This window comes from Anolis carolinensis, chromosome 2 (assembly GCF_035594765.1).
Source record: "Anolis carolinensis isolate JA03-04 chromosome 2, rAnoCar3.1.pri, whole genome shotgun sequence".
Lineage (NCBI taxonomy): Eukaryota > Metazoa > Chordata > Lepidosauria > Squamata > Dactyloidae > Anolis > Anolis carolinensis.
Window position 1 is genome coordinate 118110369 of NC_085842.1, and position 16980 is coordinate 118127348.

Here is a 16980-nt window from a genome sequence, read left to right on the forward strand (position 1 = left end):
TTTAATATTCTAAATGTTCTTTGTAACTGGGCATCTTGAACTCCACAGTGTCTATAACAGGAGGCTACCTTTTCTTCCAGCACTTTTTGGGCACTCTTGCTTCTGTTTGTTTGTTTTCCATTTCTTTAAGAGTTAAATATTTTGTGTTGATTTTTAACAAAAGAGTTACAAAGACGTTCAGACCTGCTGTACATTTTGGAACATTGCACAGGGGTGGATGGGGGAATGGCAGAGGGAGAGTCAAGTGAGGCGCCATCTGCAGCATTATAATGCAGATCATACTTCATTACATGGTCCTATAATCCAGTTCAATGCAATTCAATCTGGATTTTATACATTTACATTGGCCATATAATGCAGTTCAATCTGCATTATAAATGGCAGTGTAGATGAGGGCTGAGAAAAACATACCTGAGCATTGCAATAGGATCATGCTAAATCAGACTCTCGGTTAAGGAAGAAAACTATTAGGATTGCCCCAGGCAATAGCCTGATGACACAAAAAACAATTCTTCTGCTGAAGCTAAAGCCCCATCTACACTGCCATACAATGCAGTTTCAGAATGCAGATTAAATGCATTGAACTGGATTATATTGCAGTGTAGATTCATATAATCTTGTTCAATGCAGTTAATCTGCATTCTGAAACTGCATTATATGACAGTTCAGATCCAACCTGGATTATTTGAGTCTACACTGCCATATAATGCAGTTAAACTGCATTCTGAAATAGCACCATATGGCAGTGTAGATGAGGCCTTAGAAGGTCTGCAATCATAGGATAATTTACACTGTAGAATTAATGCAATTTGACATTTCAACCGCCATGGTAAAATGCTACAGAATCATGGAAGTTGTAGTTTTACAAGGTCTTTAGCCTTCTCTGTCAAAGACTACTGGCATCTTACCAAATACAATTCCATGATTCCATATCACTGAGCCCTGACAGTTAAAGTGATTTCCAACTGTGTTAATTCTGCAGTGTAGATGGACCCATAGTCTACCTAAATGGGAGACTATTTGAGAACCATTTGTGAGAACTGTGCAATAAGAACAAGGTGTGAGTGCCTGTTTGTGTGTGTGCAAACGTGCATGTGCTTTCAAGTTGCCTTTTCACTTGCAGTGACCTCTTACATTTCCTAGGGTTTTCTTAATACTCAAGGAATACTCAATGGTGGTTTTGTCAGTTCCATTTTCTGAAATATAGTATGTGTCTTGGTTTTTTTAAAGCAAGGAAGCGCCTACAATAAACGAAAACAGAGGAAGATGAAGGAAATGTCTATATGCTTACCCTAGCAATACAGTCATTGTGAGAATCTAATGAGGCACTAACTGTTGCACAGCAAAAATATAAACAGGAACAATGACCAGGGATAGGATTTTCCATAAAGTGTAGTCTGAGGCTATGCAAGTAATTCATTATGTTTTACTTATGGATTGTGCAGCAGATTGCTCTTACAGATATATCTTATCCTGGGAACTGCAAAAAAGATTTTTCACTTTCCTCGAAGTATCATATCCAGTCCTCTGCAATGTCTATACATTGATCAGCTGTAGCACATTTTACTGCTGATTTCAAATCTTCTCCTAACTTTTTAAATATGCATTTTCCATGTGAATGCAAGTTGCAGTGCATATTAAAAGGTAAAAGTTTTCCCCTGACATTAAATCTAGTTGTGTCTGACTCTGGGGGGTTGGTGCTCATCTCAATTTTTAAGTTGAAGAGCTGACGTTGTCTGTAGACACCTCCAAGATCATGTGGCCTGCATGGCTGCATGGAGAGCCGTTACCTTCCCATCAGAGCGGTACCTATTGATCTACTCACATTTGCATGTTTTTGAACTGCTAGGGTGGCAGGAGCTGGGCTATCAACGGGAGCTCACGTGTTTTCTAGCCACCACCTCCCCATAATCCACATCATACTGGATTTTACAGTATGTGTGAATGGGTCCAAAAAGAAAATTGATGCTCTGTAAAATCTTGATTCCGCTCCCACCAAGGAGCACCTATAACTCGGAAAGGTAACCATGTGCTCTATGTTTTATTTGGATTATAATTCCTATTGGTCCCAATCAGCATGCCTAGTGGTTGTTAATCATGGGACTTGCTGTCCAAATTATGTGGAGAACAATGTGCTGCCTACACTTCTTTGAAAGAATCTGAGTATCAGGCAGCACTGAGATTCTTTGATACAGTCACTGTTCCCTAGATTATTATGATTATATAGGGTGACTGAGGATGACTGTAGCATGCAATTTGCCATGAAGCATCATTCTTTCCAGCAGTGGCAAGATGTTTCTTCTGCATAGGTGTGGCTATGGCCCTGTAAGTGGATGGCATAATTCCATCAAACACAAGCTTACTTGCATTCATCTGCACTTCAGGGTTTTCTCAGTAATGCTTGCTTTTGTGCATCTGTTATAGAAAAATGTGTGAAGTGTTAAAAGGAAGGAAATATTTTTGGTGCTTTGATCGACACAGCATGAAAACACAAGAAGTAGAAAGGTATGAGGGGGCTGTGTGAAGTCAAGACTATTTAGCATAATAAACTGTAAGAAACTCACAGCAGTAGCCTAAAGGAAACCAGGGAATACAGGCAGAAGCATGACGACAACAATTGGGAAGAAAGATGACCTCAGAAAGCCTGACATAGATTTTCTCCTGGTACTGAAACACAAATAGATCATCATACACAACAAGAAACGTAGCTGTTGAAGATCACTGTGTCATAGTTTCTGGCCTTTTAAATAATTATTTTTATTAATATTTCATCATGGGTAATGTTGACACAGTGTTACTTCATTGTGTTACAATAATATCCACATCCATAACTAAAAAAAACCCCTATTATTTCCAAACATAAAATTCCCCATTATACTAGAATAAGAAAGTAGAAATGAAAGAAAGACGTGATAGATCACCCCCCGCCTCCCAGTTATGAAGTGTGGGTGGGGAGGGGAAAAGAAAAAAAAATAGCAGAAAGTAGAAAAGCATATTTAAAACACAACTGCATTAGTAAAATAAATAAAATATACTAAACTACGTGTATGCAAGTTAAAATTGACTTCCCATTTATCAACTCAAAGATATTTCTGTTGAAAACATTTAAAACATCATCTTGCTATTAGGTATAGTGTAAAAATCAGTATTATTTCTACCCTATTTTTAAATTAACATTCTTCCATCTTCATATCCCACAAGTAAGGTAAAGGTAAAGCTTTCCCCTTGGAATTCACCTTTATTATAATAACTGATTTGTCCATTTCAAGCATCTTGACTATACAGTTTTCTCTCCTTGGTAAGTCTGTTTTTCCATTTTTGAGCATAAAGTATTTTTTCAGATAGAACCATATATTGCATTGTTAAAATTAAGGTCTTTGCACATTTGGTAATCCTACTAGGAGTCTGATCAAGGTCAACTTTGATTTTTAAAAACATAGTGCATTAATCTTGTGGTTTGTTAATTGTGCTTGTGAGAACATCTACTTCTTTCACAATATGATGCAACGTTTAATGGTGTTTGATGGAAAAACTGGTCAACCTGCTTTAGAGTTTAGTTCCAGCTACTCTAGAGATTGGATTGTTTACTTGCCCAAATAACACAAGTAGAGTTCAAGGTGACCTTCAGTATTTCAGTTGCCAGTGCATATGTTTTAAAAATACAGTAGAGTCTCACTTATCCAACACTCGCTTATCCAACGTTCTGGATTATCCAACGCATTTTTGTAGTCAATGTTTTCAATATATTGTGATATTTTGGTGCTAAATTCATAAATACAGTAATTACTACATAGCATTACTGCGTATTGAACTACTTTTTCTGCCAAATTTGTTGTCTAACATGATGTTTTGGTGCTCCATTTGTAAAACCATAACCTAATTTGATGTTTAAGAGGCTTTTCCTTAATGCCTCCTTATTATCCAACATATTCGCTTATCCAACATTCTGCCGGCCCGTTTATGTTGGATAAGTGAGACTCTACTGTAGTTCATTCCTTTGGTAGTAAGGAATGCAAAGTAACAGGTTTATCCAAAGTTTTTCTCAAGGAGAAAATTCATGTTTCTTGTGTAAGAAAAAAATAATTTGGTGAAGCTAGAAGAAAGTGTGGCTTCTTCTCATTAGTATATAATTCATTCTGCCAAAATATAAACTTTCTGAAAGACAAGAAAAAATCTACCTGAATACTGCAGAGCCAGCATGCTCACAGTATTAATTCCTAGTAAACAGTTATTTTAGAAGCAACTGCTAGGACATAATGTTTTTTCTGGCCCTAAATTCATTTCATTTATTATTTTGTTTATTCAGTTCACACCCCCCCTATCCTGTCATGGGACTCAAAAGACATAATAATCTAAAATACAGAAGTTAAGATATTACATTACAAAAGATACAAAAGAAGCAACAGTACAGTAAGACAAATGCATTCATAAGAATACACTCCTGATTTCCAACAAAGGATTCCCCCAGGCAGTAAGCAGCCAGACCTTGAAGCTGAAAGGCTATTAAATGCTAATCAAGGTGGCCAACTGAAACATTCACACTTCCCTCAAACAGACAAGAGTTCTTTCTTCCACCCTGGACCTTCCACAGATATATAAATCCCACTTGTCTAGTTTCCAACAGAACTCACAACCTCTGAGGATGGCAGCCATAGATGCAAGCAAATCATCAGGAAAGAATGCCTCTGGAACATGGCCTTCCAGCATGGAAAACTCACAGCAACCCAGTGATTCTGGCCATGAAAGCCTTTGGCAACACATTGCCATTTAATTACTTCACTTCTAGTCCCAGTATATTATAAAGTTCAGTTGGAGGACTTGAAGATTCTTTGGCTTTTTTTCTTTATGTCAACATTGTGCATAACAAAAAGTAAATGTTTCAGTGGTCTTTTGCAACTGTGACAGAAGTTTTAAAAAAATAAATGCTTTACTACAGGAAGCTCTTTCAGGTTGAACCATGAGAAATTTTCTGAAAGAGAAGAGTGCCCCGGGAGGCAAGAGATGTGTTTACAGAACACATCACTTCCATCTTGTAGGACAGGTACAAAATGGCTCTTCATACAACAGAGATGTTAAAATTTTCATGCAGCACAAATTCAGAACTATATTTATAAGTTAACAGAATTGATTGATGCTGGAAAAGGACAGGTTCTGAAATGAGAAACTGTTAAGATTCAGGTCAAGTTATTATTTATTTATTTATAACCCGCTTTTCTCCCATGGGAGGGACTCAAAGCAGCAAACAATAGTTAAAATAACAGAAATTACATGACACAAAAACACAACATCATAACCCCAAATAAAACAGATAAACAAATAGCACACTACATAAATCAAAGCTTAAAATATACAACATGTACCATTAAATTTCACTGGGCTTTAGGCCACTGGCTGGACCTTCCTGCTGCGGCCCATGCACCCTTGCCCCACCAGGAGGCGTGGCCATGTGATGTGGGAGGCGGAACTAGGTCTGGCCACGCCTCCCACGGTGCAGGGGGGGGCGCCAAAATTATTTTGCCTACTAAGGCAAAATACCTGTGGATGCCTCTGAAGGGTATCATAAGGAAGAGGGGGCAGACTTGTTTTCTGCTGCCCTTGAAACTAGGACTAGGAGCAATGGGTTCAAATTACAGGAAAGGAGATTCCACCTGAACATTAGGAAAAACTTCCTGACCATACGAGCTGTTTAACAGTGGAATGCTCTGCTGATGAGTATGGTGGAAGCTCCTTCCTTGGAAACTTTTAAACAAAGGCTGGATGGCTATCTGCCAAGGATACTTTGATTGTGCGTTTCCTTCATGGCAGAGGATTGGACTAGATGGCCCATGTGGTCTCTTCCAACTCAACTGTTTTCTGATTCTATGAAATGCACTTTAGGAGATGCAAAGAACATTTGCATCATGTTTGGAGACCCCGGGGTCCCTAAGCAATCAAAACCATTTTTTTCAAACAAATTCATTTTTTGCCCCCAAGTGTCGTTTAGAGTCACAAAGCACATTTCTACCACATTTTGATTCAAGAAACTGCATGTTTCCTATGTCTCTTAAAGGGCATCTGGGGGTAAAAAAAAGTTTTTTTGTTTTTGTTTATTGCAGGAGCAAGTGTGGTGTACGGATATGGTCTTCAATATCTCCAGGGGGGACTAATATCTTCCTTAGCCATTAGTCCTCTTAGAACTAACTAGCTGTGCCCAGCCACGTGTTGCTGTGGCAAAGTATGGTGGTATGGGAAATAAAGTATTGAGGTATTGGTGGTAGTTAAGGTAAAGGATAAAAGTTTTCCCCTGACATTAAGTCCAGTCGTGTCTGACTCTGGGGGTTGGTGCTCATCTCCATTTCTAAACCGAAGAGCTGGCGTTGTCCGTAGACTCCTCCAAGGTCATGTGGCATGACTGCATGGAGCGCTGTTACCTTCCTGCCGAAGCAGTACCTACTCATCTACTTTCATTTGCATGTTTTTGAACTTTAGGGTTGGCAGAAGCTGGGGCTAACAGTGGGGGCTCTCTCCGCTCCCCCAATTCAAACCTGTGACCTTTCAGTCCAGAAGTTCAGCAGCTCAGCACTTGAACACGCTGCGCCATCAGGGGATATTATTTCCTAAAGCTTGTGAACATACAATATTTCTGGTTGTTTTTTTGTCTGTTGGAGGCAAGTATGAATACTGCAATTAGGCAAAATGATTAGCATGTAATGGCGTTGCAGCTTTAAAGCCTGGCTGCTTCCTCCCTGAGTGAATTTTTTGTTGGGAGGTGTTAACTGGCCCTGATTGTTTCCTGTCTGGAATTCCCTTATTTTCAGAGTGGTGTTCTTTGCGATATTTTGCTTTCAGAGTGTTGCTCTTTATTTACTGTCCTGGTTTTAGAGATTATATTGTTCTGTATTATTCTACCACAGTAATTATAGCATTACTGCTCATGGAACTACTTTTTCGGTCAAATTTGTTGTATAACATGATGTTTTGGTGCTTAATTTGTATAATGATTACCTAATTTGATGTTTAATCAGCTTTTCCTGAATCCCTTCTTATTATCCAACATATTCACTTATCCAATGTTTTGCTGGTCTGTTTATGTTGGATAAGTGAGACTGTACTGTATATTTATAATCTTATATTATCTGTTTAGAACTGGATTATATGAGGCCTCTTCTACACAGCTGTATAAAATGCACACTGAAGTGGATTATATGGCAGTGTGGAGTCAAGATAATCCAGTTCAAAGCAGATAATATAAGATTATAAATGGGTTATATAGCTGTGTGGAAGGGCCTTGAGTCTACACTGCCATATAATCCAGTTAAAATCAGATAATCAGTATTTTATAAGCAGTGTGGAAGAGGCCTAAGTGAGGCCTAACTCTGCCTGTCCCCTGGGCTGAGTGGGTTGCTAGGAGACCAAGTGGAAGGAGCTTAGCCTTCTAACTGGCAGCAATTGGATAAAAACAATTATTCCTCTCCCTCTAATTAGGACTTTATTTTTCTTTTCTTTTCGTTGTATGAACCTTGAGGCATGGATGAGGGGTTGTGCTGCCAAGTTTAGTGTTTCTGGGATGTGTGGTTTTGTTGTTTTGTCCTAGGCCGAAATTTCATTACCCTTTTTTATATATAGATAGTAGCCTGCCACTTCTTTACTTACTAAAACTGAATCAAACTGTCCAAATGGATTGGCAGTTTCCATTGTAGTACTTTCAACTCAGTGTAGACATAATTTTGCCTTATCTGTCACTTACAATGATGTCATAATGATAAAATACTAATTAAAACAAGTAATCAAAGCAAAACATTTAACAAAAGCAAACACCTGCATCCTTTTCACTAGGAAAAGGAAGCGAAATGGATAAACAATTCTTGCATTGTTGAGTATCTTAAGAAAATGTGATTAAACAGTTGCTGAAAGCTTTGCGAAAGTTTCTGTGGATTAGAATTCTTCCTGTAAAATTGCATAGTGACAGGGATGTAAAGTATTGAAATGAAAGGGGAAGAAGGGAAATCCTTTTTATGATTGTTAGGCATCAGACATCAAGATCTGTGTGTCATCTGCATAGCGGTGCTCTCCACTAAACTCAGATCGCTTTGAATTTCACTAAACCTGCTATTTTAGGTTGACTCTACACAGGCTGTATTTTACTGCAACCCCAGTTCCTTTTGTTACAATATAAAATGCTTATTTCAATTCATCAGGGCTTTAAGTCAGGGGTGTCAAACTCATTTTCAATAAACTCATTTTCACATCAGCCTTATGGTTTCCTTCAAAGGTCAATTTGCAATTATAACACTGTATAAATGCAGCTATGTTGCCCTGGCATTGAAAGCCTTGCAGGCCACATAAAATGACATGGAGGGCCAGATTTACCTCACAGGACTTCAGTTTGGCACGTGTGTTTCAAGGGATTTTTCAACTTTTCATATAGCCCACTGTTTTGGAAAAGAACCATTTTTTTTAAAAAAAAACTTGTGGCTTGATCCCCAAATTGGGATCATGATAGAATTAGGAGTGGAGGGTGAGGGAGAGAGTGCCCTAGGACAGGTGGCCAACTGGATAATCTGATCTTTCCCACTATAGAAGGCAGAGCCGGCCCTAGGTATTTTTCAAGTGTAGGCGAACAGAATTTCCCCCAAAAAAAACCAATCATTGAAAAATAAATGCGTTGGATAAGCGAAAATGTTGGATAATAAGGATGAAGGAAAAGCCTGTTAAACATCAAATTACATTAAGATTTTACAAATTAATCACCAAAACATCATGTTTTACAAGAAATCAACAGAAAAAGCAGTCTCGACTGCGCCCCCATATGTTTTGTGCCCGAAGTGACCGCTTAATTCGCCTCATTGTTGGACCGGCCCTGATAGAAGGGTAACTCCTTTGTTTGGACTTGATGCTGATAACCTTCATACACATAGTGTTGCACAAATTCAGAGATTTGCATTTCACCTCCCCAAACTCTATTGACTTCCCTTTATAGACGCATAAGTGGGCAGTCAGAACAAAGGGAAAATAAAGGTTATTGATTAAGCAAATATGCATGTGTGGCAGGAATCCAAAAAAGTCATACAGCTCATATGACCAGACATAAACCAACACAGTAGAAACACCCCCTTGTGCTGATGTGGCTGCATAAGAGGGGCCCACACTGATTTAGATAAAAACGAGTGTGGGACAATAGAGGGGTCAAACCAGGGCAAGCATCGTACACAGTGAAGCTGGGATACTGCCTTCAAATAGATTCAGCCTTACTGACAAATTAATACAACACTCTAATAGCATTTCCTGGAAAGGTATCATTATGCACAACATTGTATTCTACATTTTTAAAGCAATACCAAATAGTAATGCCTGTGTTGTTTTGGTTTCAAAACTGCAAGTTTTCATCCTAACTACATCAATTATGACACAGGAATTGTGTCAACTGTTACAGCTATATCACAGACTGTGGCATCACCGATGCAGAGCAGCACAACTGCTCTCTTCTAAGCTTATGCCAATTTGTTGCCTTGAAAAATAAGAACAAAACCCCCTTTAGATGCTAATTATTAAACTTTTTTTTCTTATTCCTTTCTTCCTCCTTTTGGGTATGTCAGGTTTGTAGGCTGACATCTTCAACTGTAGTGTCAGTACAGCTCTAAGGCTACATGGATTTTTTTGCCACCTGAAAAGTCCCAATCTTTCAGTATTTAAATGGAGAAGAGAGTGTCTCAGAATCTAGAAGAAGATCTTAGTCAGCTGTATAACTCAGTTGAAAGCTGCAGTCTAACAGGTAAGAAAAGTTTTCATTTCCTTCGTATTTTTAATCTGGACTGGTACTTCACAGTGGGCATGGTGAAGGGATATGCCCCCCAATGTTTCCTGGGGTGCTAATGTGGCCAGTACCTTCCGTAGTTGCCCACTCTTTAGTCTAATCACTTGCTTATTGCAAGATTCTGTTTCAATCCCTGTTTAAATGACTCCAGTGAAAGGAAATTCAGTCACCACCTAAGAGAGGCTGTCCTATGATCAAATGGCTTTTTCCATCAGTAAATTTCTCTTAATGCCTAGTCAGAATCTGCTTATTTGCAGTTATATTCAGTATCTCTCATCCTTAAACCCAACATGAGACAAGTCCACTCTACTTCATTTTCATGAAGGTCCATTGCATTCCCATGATGCATCAAGAGGATACAGTTGGTCTGTGATTACATTATGTATTCTTGATAAACCCGTATTGACTTCTAGTAATGTGTTCTTTTACCTTTTCTCAGAGATGTATTGACATTCATGATTACTAGTATGATATAGGTGTCACTTGCTGTTCACTCAACCACTGAATCTGAGGGGCTATAACAGGCAAGTAGGTACTACAGTATCTACATTTTTGTGGATCATGAATTTACATTATGTGTAAGTACGTTCGTGGAAAACTTCCTATTAGAGTATCCCTGCATACTGATTGGAGTTTCCCTCATATAAGTATTTTTAGGACACTGTTGCCAAATATGTCATGGGAGCAGCTTTTATTGTTGCTACATTCACTTATCAATGTCCTCCCTTTTTATAGTTATAGGAAAGCATGAGAGAGGGCTGTCTCTGCAATGGCACCCTATTTATGAAATTCTCCCCCCTAGAGGCCCGATTTGCACCAATATTCAGATCATTTTGGTACCAAGGCTGCTTCTACATATCCATTTAATCCAAGTCTGGATGTGGATTAAAGAGAACTGGTTCACTGCAGTCATCCATGAACCAGTTCCAAGCTGAGACAGTTGCCGCAAAGATCCACTGAGTGCAGATTGATCCAATCAAAGAAATATTTTTTCCTCTATCGCATCCATCGAAATATGTTGGAAAGAAGCAGGCTGTCTGATGAAAATAAATGCTAGAACAATTTAGGGCAAAGCAAAAAAGGGAACGTGAGTATCCCCATGGAAATGCTGTGGTTTCCTCTTTGAGTGAAGGTGTTCATTTACCTTCCAGCTGAGCTATGTATCCTGTTTCTTCCCCCAAATGCTTCAGCGCTAGCAATGTTCTCACATATGCTCTGCATTTTGGTCTTGGACTCCAGCTTTGCATTAGTTTACAACTATTTCACATTGCCATAATAGTAGTTTGCAAGGCTTACTTCCAAGTTTCCCGGAGCTTCCATCTCCTTCTCCTTATGTTAGATGTGATGCTGCTCAGGAGAAATCTTGTGGAAATTCCAGGTTGAGAGCTGGGACACAGGAAAACAAATAGGAGATACTGAATTTACAAAGGGGGATAAATATTTTTTTCTGTCCTAGAAGCAATAATGCACAGCAATCGGATGTAATGTGGAGACATGGTTTCCTATCATCGTAATTAGCTGCACTTAAAGAGCCGGATTGAGACCCTCATATAGATAGGGAGAGAAGGTTACTGGGGGATACTTCCATTTGGAAGAGAATTGAGATTTTTCTCAGAGATTTCTCCTCATCCCTCCCATCCAAATGGAAAGTGGGGGAGGGGGATATTTTATACCATCAAATTAGAGCACAATGAAATTAAAGGAAGGTTGCTTGAAACCCAGAATAATGATGTTCTGCTAAGTGCAGGTCTGATCACCAAAAAAAAAAAAATGCAATCTTTATTCTGATCTAAATGGGGAGATATCAGAATTACCAAGTCTATTATCAGCTCAGCTCCCAAATCATGAATATTCCTCTTGGAACTAATATACCTGCTTGTGATATGTTCTGCTTACCTTAAATTGTTTAATATTTACTGATGTTTTCCCTCCTCAAGGCCGTTGAGGGTGTTGTAACACAATACACAACGCAAACAAAAGCAACTTGGGCACGATCTGCTATAAACAAAGTAGCAGTTTCAAAAGTAGAGTTTCCCTCTTTACTTTGTCCAATCAGTAGAAAAATCAGATTGCAGCTTGAGCCTTATGAAGTTTCATTCAGATTTAAGTGGCTACTTAATTGCTTACTCCCAAGAAAGTGTGCACAGGAAGACAGTTTTCGACATTAGTAAATTTGTAGTTGGGGAAAAAAAGCTAATGGCACAACTGTTTATTTTTAAAATTATCTTGCTTCTGGATTGACACTAAAACAGAAAGAAAAATAATAAACATGTATTTTCCTCCTGATTATCACTGACAGCTTTTGCTTATTAAATTGCAAATTAATGTCTCACTTGGCTCAGTATCTCAAAGAGGCACCTGTATTTAAGTTTTAGCAATTATTTCCATTTAATTTAGAATTTGTATCAGTTGTTTAATCAATGTCAGGGAGTATACTTAATCAAAGGGAAATTCTTTAGTATGTGAACAGCCCTGTTCTGAGTTTTGTGGTGAGCCCAATCTAGATCAGATGTTACTGATTTGTAATCCCTGCCATTCTTTACCATTGGTGATGCTGTGTAAAATGCTCTAACTCTCTCTGTCAAATGTTCATCCCTCTGCCCATCCATTGTTATAAACAAATTAGGAATTCAAGAACATTTCAGATTGTTAGCTCTTTTGAGTTATTTGTGAATTGGCATATTTCCATAAACTTTAACTATTAGAGATGACAGCTCTGATGGAAGGCAGTTGACCAAGTGTATTAGGTTTTCCAGTGAAACCTAGTTCCAAGAGTTCTAGACTCAGCTACTGACAGTCAAGGCCCCCTGACTTACTGAGGTGGAAGGTAAACATTTTACACATTTAATATTATTATTTAAGCAATATAACATTTGAGGAATGAGTTTGCATGTAATATTTTTAATATTGTATGAATCGGATCTCTGTTCAACACAATTGAACAGGGAAACCAGTTTATTTTAAGTCTGTTGTGCAGGGTAACAAATAATGTAAACAAATTCTTATTTGCGGTGCATATGTGAACATATATGGATGCATTATAAAATATTGTCTTCAGATTACTTTCATCAAGAAACAATGCAAGATGACATGGGAAAAATGTTTGATGATCATGAACTGAAATGAAAAATAGGACCACTATTTTAAATCTTTCTCATCACCTATTGGGGATGTTTTGGCTGAAGATCCTGCACTGAGGAGCAGGTTGAGCGAATAAGTCCCCTTCTTACTCCATGATTCTGTCAGTTTTTCCTGCTTACCTTTATCTATTTTGCACCAAAAATACTGAATTTCAAAAATATAAGCATATGGAATTGAGTACAGCAAAGGAGGAACTTCTCCTATGTTTTCAAGGCATTCTGCTTTGGAAGCAAAGGTTTGAGTTCTGAAGGTCTGGGATGATGATGGTAGTGATGTGCTGCTGCTATTGGTGATGTTGACACGTGAGGTATATTATGATAGAAAATGATCATGACCAAGGAGATCTTCTCTTCATGATGTCCTAATACCCTGGCTGTTTTGTTATATCACTTATATCTCTCTTTACATGTATTCAACTTTGTGTGAGAGAAATCATTTTACTGGCAGTTATCAGCAACCCAGACCAAGTCAAGCATCTCAAGACCTTGTTGGCAAAAATAGTTGGATATTTTAACATTCAGAAACATTTAAATCATGTGAACCGTACTGTTCAATTTACCACAATTTACTGGAGTGTGAAAATGTCACTGTGACAAGCTGATGAAATAATTGAACTTCACGGTGGTCATTTTTAAATGTCACTTTTAAAGCAATGCATTTCCTCAAAGTCTGTGATGAGGTACTCTGAATAGCTAAAGAGGTAGTACATGGACATTTGCATAAGGGTGGACCAGAAATGGGAAATGCATGGCCTTCCAGCGGTTATTGAGCTAAAATTCTCTGCAGCTGTAATTCGCAAAGCCAACTCTGAAGTATTTCAGAATTTGCTGTTCAACATGTAGAGGGCCACACTTACCACCTGTGCTCTACATTGTGCTGGACACCATCATCCCCATCAACATGACCAATGGTCAGGAATTATTGGAATTGTAGCCTAACATCTGGAGGTTCCCTAACTGACACTTATACTGAATGATATTCAGTGTTGTCTAAGCAAATGCTAGCACAGTGGATCTTTCCTTTCTTCCACCCTGCAACCCCATCACACTCCCATTTCTTCAGAAGTCTTGGAGTACCTACTCATTGGAGACTATATGCTTTATCCTCTACTATAAAGGCAGTAACTGTAAAACACCATGCAGTTGGGATTGCTGTGTTTTCTTAGGAATGTTCAGATTTGTTTTGAGATTACAGAGAATTTAGCACTAAAATCTTATCACTACCTCCTCCAACATTATCCCTGTCTCTTTTCTGAAAAATGTTGAGGATGGAGGGAGAGAGGAGAGAGCACAAGTGAATAACCTCCTGTTTGAACATGATACAAATCAAATACTTATTGGGGCCCCTCAAAGGAGGAGTCTCTTCACCTCACCTCTTTCCTGTCCATGTTTTGCCATCATGATGTTGTAAAGGAAGGTCAGGCATTATCCCTACACAGAAGGGGATAAGCAGAAAGTCAAAGTAAAGAACTATAATTTTTCTTGTGTTTTTTTCCATCTCAATCCTACACATTTCAGACCTACAGCAGCACTGGGAAGGGGGGGGGGGGTGAGGGAGGGAGGGAGAATGAGGTAATACCAAGTCATGGTGTTTTACCGTTGTAGCAACGGAGACTCTGGAAATAATCTCCCCACACAATGCACATGCCCACTGACCACCCAGAATTGATGAAATAACAATCAACTTTCATATAGGAAATTATATTCTGATAGAACCAAGAAAGGGGATCAACACTGGATTTTGCATGTTAAGTTAAAAAAATCACCTTTAAAAGGGTCTTCCATGGGACAACAGCAAAAGAGTGGCAAGGTCATGCAGTAGGCTGCAATGGAAGGTGCTATCCAGATATAAATGTGATTTACTTGCCTCATGCAAAAAGGCGCTGTATCTTCTAGAACTACAGTGTGCATCAGGAAACTTGCATGAGCGGTGCAAGATTCTGCTCTCTGGCTTCACTGATTTAAATAAAATAGCAATCATTGGTACATTCTCTCCAGTCATGTTACCCATTTTTGTCAAGATTTCAGTGTGCAGCAAGGTTTAATCCCTTCTTCCTCTGCCATGTTCCCAATTATCATCCATCTCCCCATGTGATATTACTACTGGAAGGAAAGCTTCCATTGACAACCAAGGATTGCTTTGCTTTTAGATTTAGCAGCAGATGTGGGTTAGAGGGTGATTTTTTTTTGCCAGAACTGTGATGGGAAGAAAAATATCTGCGTTCCCTCCCCACATCTCCATGGTACAACTTAAAACCACTTTTTCTGTACCTGTTATTAATTTAAAAACCTTGATATGACTCCCAGTGACAAGCTTAGTGTCACATCTAGTTTGGACCTCCAATTATGTAGATATACAACTGGAGAAGTGTACTCTGAGAAAATATCAGATATGACCAGTCAATGCTGACAAATCACTGAATTGCTATGGCAGCAGTAATCAGCATGCAAAGCCAGAATGACCTTGCAATGTTATATAGGTTACTAGCTGTGCTCGGCCACGCGTTGCTGTGGCTTAGTCTGGTGGTGTTGGTCAGTCTACATTAGGTTGTATTTATGCTGTGACCTCCACCTTCGTTATACTCACATTAGTAGTAGTATTTGAAGTCTGTTACCTTCAATTTTTGTGTTGATTGATAATTGCTTGAGATCCCTGTTGTCTTTGGTTTCTTGTTAGTTGTAATGTCTGATTCTGCTGAGTGCGGTTTATATTTTTATTGTGGTACAATAGTCTTTTTTTTGTTTTGCCTGTATAGGTGTTTATTATTGTTGTTGTTGTTGTGGTCATGAAGGTTGGATAAGTTAGATGCTACTGTATTGTTTTTTGGAGGCCCAGTGTAGCACTGACTGGCCTCTCAGCCTCAGTGCCTGGCTGTTTCTTGCCTGTGATGGTGTTGATTCTTATTGTTGTTGTTGTTGTCATTGTTATTATTGTAATTGTTTTTTTGGAAGCCAAGTGTGAATGTAGGGATTGGGGAGGTGGATGAGTTGTGTTGTCAAATTTTGTATTTGTTATAGTCACAATGCGTTGTTGTGAGTTTTGTGGGTCCGGATTGTGGTTTTGTGGTGTGGTTGTGTTGTTACAACTGAGAGGCAAGGCTTTTGTGTTGTGTTGCCAAGTTTTGTATTTCTGGGGCGTTTAGTTGTGTGCCAAGTTTTGTATTTCTGGGGCGTTTAGTTGTGTTGTTATAGTCACGATGCACTGTTGTGAGTTTTGTGGGTCCAGTGTGGTTTTGTGGTGTGGTTGTGTTGTTACAACTGGGAGGCAAGGCTTTTGCGTTGTCAAATTTTGTATTTCTGGGGCCTTTAGTTGTGTTATAGTCACGATGCGTTGTTGTGAGTTTTGTGGGTCCTGTGTGGTTTTGTGGTGTGGTTGTGTTGTTACAACTGGGAGGCAAGGCTTTTGCATTGTGTTGCCAAATTTTGTATTTCTGGGGCGTTTAGTCGTGTTGTTATCGCATGATGCGTTGTTGTGAGTTTTGTGGGTCTGGATTGTGGTTTTGTGGTGTGGTTGTGTTGTTGTAACCTGGAGGCAAGCCTTTTGCATTGTGTTGCCAAGTTTCGTATTTCTGGGATGTTTAGTTTTGTTGTTATAGTCACTGCGCCCGCAACTTTATCCTTTTATATATATAGATGTTGTACAGATGGACCCCGCACATTCATGGGTTTGGCATCCACAGATTTTATTATTCATGAGTTTGTCATCAGCCCCTCCCCCCTCCTGCCCTGATGAAGAGGTGTGAACATCAGAGATCACCATGGTTGTCACCAACCTTCTCCTGAGACTTGATACTGTTGTGTGAATGGGCACACAGTAGACTCATGCTTCAGGTGGACAGAGCAGCAGTAATCAGCCACGTCAACCATCTCCCAAACCCAGCTGTTGTATGAGGTTTGGGAAGTGATTGATAAGGGACATTACTGCTGCTCTTTCTTCCCAAGGACCCATTCAGATGTATCAGCTGCTTTTTGGGCTTTGGGAATTGGTTGATAAAAGCCATCACTGCTGCTCTGCTCATTCCAGTCAAGTGTGTCAGGTTTTGGGCA

At 39.0% G+C, this 16980-nt stretch overlaps 1 protein-coding gene across 3 annotated transcripts in view; it reads left to right on the forward strand.

Annotated features, from left to right (window-relative positions):
• The window catches only part of arhgef37 (Rho guanine nucleotide exchange factor 37), a 66786-nt gene that overhangs the window by 497 nt on the left and 49309 nt on the right, over positions 1–16980 (forward strand). For 2 of the 3 annotated variants that reach the window (XM_008104658.3, XM_062970452.1), the window contains exon 2: positions 9576–9751. In XM_008104658.3, the coding sequence (XP_008102865.1) occupies positions 9673–9751 (79 nt within the window). In that variant the 5' untranslated portion in view covers positions 9576–9672. Of the gene's footprint in view, positions 1–9418; positions 9752–16980 lie in introns of those variants that run through there. The other variant, XM_062970451.1, reaches the window with a different exon arrangement.